General features: G+C 43.5%; 1 protein-coding gene across 1 annotated transcript in view; it reads right to left on the bottom strand.

The window, feature by feature from the left end:
* TEOVI_000695900 (uncharacterized protein) overlaps positions 1-2072 on the bottom strand; it is a gene marked incomplete at both ends in the record, with an annotated part of 2229 nt that extends 157 nt beyond the window's left edge. The window contains one exon of the mRNA XM_067222900.1: positions 1-2072. Coding sequence (XP_067079001.1) covers positions 1-2072 — 2072 coding nt within the window.
* Positions 2073-4559: the final 2487 nt, after the last annotated feature.

Below are 4559 nucleotides of genomic sequence, written 5' to 3'. Positions count from 1 at the left end.
GACTCGGCTGCCGTATGTGCAACTGATGGTGGGCGTGATACCACTATAACACCCCGTCGTCGACTACCAAATGGTGCACTTGAAAAGGGTGAATGCTCCTCCGAGGTTGCGGGAAACGGTTCGGATGTTGCTATCGGAGACCGACGTCGCGCCGTTTGTGTAACCGCAACAGGAACCTCCGCAGCGGGTTCCGTATCCAGAAAAAAGGGTACCCGATTAGACATCGGTGACGACGCGCAAGCGGTAGAAATGTTCGGTGAATTGGCTGGAACTTCACTAAACATGGGTAACGACCGACTTGAATGCAAAGCTATCGATTGGTGCGGACCACGTGCGGTCGTTGGGCACAGTTCAGTAGAATCCGCAACTGACGAACACCGTGACGCCTTCTCAGTTACAGGGTGTGAGTGAACGGTCGGTGCAACTGAGGAGCGAAGCGATATTTTGTTCGTGACCAGAGATCGCTCGACGGTAGTCGGAAGTGCCGGGCATGTCCACTTTTCAGGGGTGACGAGTGACGCATCGGCAGTAGGCGTTATCGATAGACGGTCTGAAGCGGCCGCTGGTGATGATGGCGATTGCGCGGTGGGTGCTTCCTCTAACGAATTCTGCGAACCATCCGCAGCGACAGCCGTCGATCTCGCTGTCGGCACAACTGATGGTTGAGGGGAAGCCCTCGAAGAGGCACCCGTCATCTTAATAATGGGTGTTATTCCGGTCCGACGTGAAAAAAACTCACTAGCAGTAGGAGAGGATGGGCTATCTAATAAACATGAACCACTCTCCGAAAGACGCCTCCACCTCACAACCCTTTCGGCGACCACACGCCCACTTGCCTCTTCAGTAGTTCGCGAGGTCCTCCTAAGCGATGATGCGGGAGTTCGAGGAGTACCCCTCGACGTAACCCGCCCAGACGCTGCATTTGCGCTGCGTGTAGACCCCATAATTGTAACTATAGGGATTCGAGGTGTCGTGCTTGCCGTCGCAAAACCCCCCATTGCTCCAGGTTTTCGACTAAGGCTTCTTCTTGATGTCACTGCAGGAACCTTAAGTGGGACTAAACCATTTGGTACCGAAAGGCTTGCTTCCATCCCACAGCTCTTTAGGGTACTTATGGCTGATGGTTTGGGAACTCGTGGTGTGACAACGGCTGATGTTTGCACAACCTTCGCATCATGAATATGAGGGACATCCTCATCCACCACAAGTTCAACCACCACGTCATCGTCACCCACAGGGCTCGCGGGGATATTATTACCTTTGACTGTGGTAGGCGTAACGCATGCCTCAGGTCTTCGATGTGTCATTCTTGTTGCAACGACAGGTGGACGGAGTGTATCGGTCGTTCCTGTAATCCCGTTTCCTGCGCCACAGTTTCGTGGAGTTTTTTTTGCCGCTGTCTCAGTGACCCTAGGAGTTCTTTCGACACGTACTGCCAAATCAGGCGATGGCGGTTGTTCTTCCCTAGAGGTAGAAGGAACCTCTACATGTTCCACAACTATTGTTGGAGACGCTGTTTCCCGAGTGGCCGCAGCAGCGCGGGAAGCAATCTTTGTAAGAGGCAAGTGCTGCGAGTAGGGGGACATTAAAATGCACTCGGCGCTTTCACCCGGAAGGAACCATTCACTGCAGCTTAACTCCGGAGCTGCAGGAGTTGGGGACAATAACTGTGGAGTGGGTTGATCCGAAGACGCCATGGGAAGATAAATGACAGTCTTGGCCAAACCGTCTCCCGCGTCTACTGATTTTGTGGCCTCGAAATCATCATCACATGAAGGGATTAAATTCAGCGGCGTTTTTTGTGCGGGTAGTGCGCATTGCCGCGGTGATGGAGCACGTGAGGTAAACGTTGTGGCACTGCTCTCAAACCATTTCATAACGCTGTCACCATCAAGTGTGTGAGACGAGGTGTCGCATGGGCGCGGTGTGGGGTCACCTGTTACCTTCTTTCCCAGTAGAGTCGGAACCGTGCGGGGAGTGCGGTACAAGAGATAATCTTGTGCAGGATCTAAGTGTGTAATTATCTTACATCTCTTAAATTGTTCCAGTTCAGCAAAGATGTTGATAGTCATTCTGCTCAACTCTATAAATGAAAAGAAAGCGTTTGGTGTGCCCCTCCTAGTTTTCAACCTCTCACCTTATTCCCCTCACCTTCCACGCTTCTTTGCTGTTTCCTCTTATTTTTATTTTTACTTTTATTTTTGATAATTTGATCCTGTTTGTTACCCCGCTGTACTTTAATTTGAAGTATATTTGTCCTCCTGTTCTCTACCTATTTCCTTTGATACTTGAATATGCGTACACGTTTATTTTATATACGTATAATCAAATATATATATATATATATATATATCTGGTGCGATTTCGCCACTAGAAATCTTCTTCTTATATTACAGGGACCCTCCTTCTTCCAAAAAAAAGGGGGGGTAAAAAAATGATAATCAAAAAGCTAATAAAAGAAGGTTCAGTGACGGAATTTCTTCTCTGAATAAAATATGAAGGCCTTCACTGTTGGGTAAAACCCCTCCCCCTTGTTCAGCACCTTTCCTTATTTTCTCCTAAATTTTCCTTTCCTCTACTTAGAGCAGCAAGGAAATCAAACAACGCTGATCATATCCATGAAGAAGGAAAGGAAAGAAAAAAAAAAGAGTTCAATATGGGGAAACCCAAAAGGTTATCGTGTAAAGACGGTAACAAAACAACAAATGAAAGGGGGAAAAAAAAACGGCATCCAAGCCATTCATAGAAATGGTTATCAAACATCAGATTGTATTGCAACTCTTTCTTTGTTTTTTTTTCCTCCTTGCGTTTCCACTTCTCATTCATGGCTATTGCTTCTACTCCGCTTTGTCTTTTTTTTTTGTTTATTTGACGTCCGTATGCTTGCATGCGTGTGTCTGTGCATGTTTCGTGTTCGTTTGCTTCTTTGTTTTACCTCCATCCTCCTCCTCCTCATCCTCCTCTTCCCCCTCAAAAAAAAAAAAAATGATTCACCACAAAGATACTCTCGCAAAAGAGAGCAGGAACAAAATATGGTGTCTGTTTTCTCAGTGTGAGCAATCGTGTTTTTCCACGAGGCAAAAAAAAAAAAAAAAGACACACCACGCGACGAAGGGTCACGATAACCAGCAAATTGAAAAAAATAATAATAAGTGTAATAATAATCAAAATAAAAAAAAAGAAAAAGAAGCAGTTTGAAGGAATAATACTCATTCTGGTACCTCCTTTGCTATTGCCCTTTTTCCCTCCTTTTGCGCTCCACTCCACCTCACGTCCGTGGAAACGTATGAGTGCAAACTTCAACCCGCAAAAAAAAAAAACAGAAAAAAAAACGCTACAAATGCGCGGATGGGCGACGGAATCAATCATTGGTCAAAAGGCGCAGGGGGTCAGTTTTTTTTAAATCTGTTTCTGTTTCTTTTTTTTTTTTGCTTTTCTTTTACTTCATTCATCCTAATTTTCCTCTACACCTCCCTTCCTTTCTTGTTTGTTCGCTGTTTGTTTGTTTTTTTGTTGTTGTTGTTGTTATTGTGTTGCTTCCTTGTTTTTTATAACTCTCCTCTTCTTTATTTGTTGATTGGTTCCCTCATCTTCTCTTTTCCCCCTTCACTATTTTTCTTTCTTTTCTTTCCTTTCTTCTAAACTTTCACTTCATTCCTCTTCCTTATTTCCAAGATTATGTCACTAAAAGGTGCCATCAGAGGAATGAACTAATGAATTTGAAGAAAAAAAAAAGAAAAGAAAGAAAATGAGCAAAAACACAACAACACATGCACACACACACTCACACACTGACACATATGCATACATACATTTATATGCACAAACATACGCGTGTACATGAATAATAAGAGATTAAAAGGAAGGAAAGAGGTGCTCACACAAAAAACAAACAAATACGCAGAGACACGCACATACAAAAGTAAAAAAAAAAGAAACAAAGATATAAATAAAAGCACTAGCAGATAACAAGAGGAGAGGGAGGTTGACGGAAGCAAAAATAAATGAACGAATGAGGAAGAAGAGACGTAAACGTAGAAAAGAGAAAGAGGGAGAGAGAAGGATTGCGCGAGGCATGAAAAAAGGAACTAAAAACAAGATGAAGTTCCTTTTCTTCTTTTCCCGCTTTGCTATTCATATTTAAATATAACAAATATATATATATTTATATTTTTTTTTCTGACTCTGATTTTATATGACGAAGGCTTCCTTCATGCCGCACTTCCGCTATAATGAAAAGAAAAAAAAAGAGGAGGAAGAAAAAGAGGGGGAAAAGTGGGAAATGGAACACATATGCATATGTGCTCGTGTGGTGGCTTTATAAACAAACTTACTTCCATTGTTTTCCTTTACCCCCTCCCCCCGATATTGCGTGTTTGTGTTGTTTTTTTTTCTTTATTTCCCCCTTCACTCCACTCCCCTTTTTGACTTCTCCTCCTTTCTTTCCTATCCATTCCCCCTCACTCCATTCATCGTATTTTTATACCTCCTCTTTGTCTTTCTCTTTCCCTCTCATTCACTCTCACTCTTTTCATTTAATTAGTGTATATTTATGTTTT

This window comes from Trypanosoma equiperdum (assembly GCF_001457755.1).
Source record: "Trypanosoma equiperdum strain OVI genome assembly, contig: ctg_1714, whole genome shotgun sequence".
NCBI lineage: Eukaryota > Euglenozoa > Kinetoplastea > Trypanosomatida > Trypanosomatidae > Trypanosoma > Trypanosoma equiperdum.
The sequence above is the reverse complement of the archived record's forward strand: the minus strand, read 5'-3'. Positions and strand labels throughout refer to the sequence as shown.